Here is a 465-nt window from a genome sequence, read left to right as displayed (position 1 = left end):
TGAGCTCCTGCTCCCCAGGTTCGGGGACCAGCGCCTCTCTGGCGCCGGGGGCGGGGGTCTCAGCGTCGGCAACCCCTGCTCGGCGGGCACCTTCGTCCCCGGCGCGAGCCCCCGCGGGCCCCGCCTCCGCCTCGCGAGCGGAAGCGCTCGCCGCGCCGTCACTTCCGGCTGAGCCCACGGACATTTCCGGCAACGCGGGTGGCCCCTGGCGCGCCACTGGCAGCGTGACCACCAGCTGCCGCCGGGCCTTGTGGAACTGCGCTGTGCCGCGGCTGTCGTCCACCGCATACGGGAGCCGAAGCCGCAGCCGGTAGTCGGGCTTCCGCGAGTCGAGGCACAGCAGCCTCCCCGTCACCTCCAGCGACGCCTGGTCAGCCGAGGGCAGCAGCGGCAGGTCCACGGTGACCACCAGCTCGCGGGGCACGGGGCTCGGGGCCGAGTCCCGCGAGCAGCGGTGATCCTGGA

General features: G+C 74.8%; 1 protein-coding gene across 1 annotated transcript; it reads right to left on the bottom strand.

Moving 5' to 3' along the window:
• Positions 1-90: 90 nt before the first annotated feature.
• LOC110594916 (protein kintoun-like) lies at positions 91-457 on the bottom strand (the record flags this gene model as incomplete). Its single annotated transcript, XM_021709130.1, has 1 exon — positions 91-457. A coding segment is annotated over one exon (367 nt), but the record flags the coding sequence as incomplete, so codon positions are not given.
• Between the last annotated feature and the right edge of the window lie 8 nt (positions 458-465).

The sequence above is a fragment of the Carlito syrichta genome, unplaced genomic scaffold (assembly GCF_000164805.1).
Source record: "Carlito syrichta isolate Samal-C Ts95f unplaced genomic scaffold, Tarsius_syrichta-2.0.1 Scaffold164637, whole genome shotgun sequence".
In the NCBI taxonomy this organism is placed as follows: Eukaryota; Metazoa; Chordata; class Mammalia; order Primates; family Tarsiidae; genus Carlito; species Carlito syrichta.
Note: the sequence above shows the minus strand (reverse complement) of the source record. Positions and strands in the feature narration are given on the sequence as shown.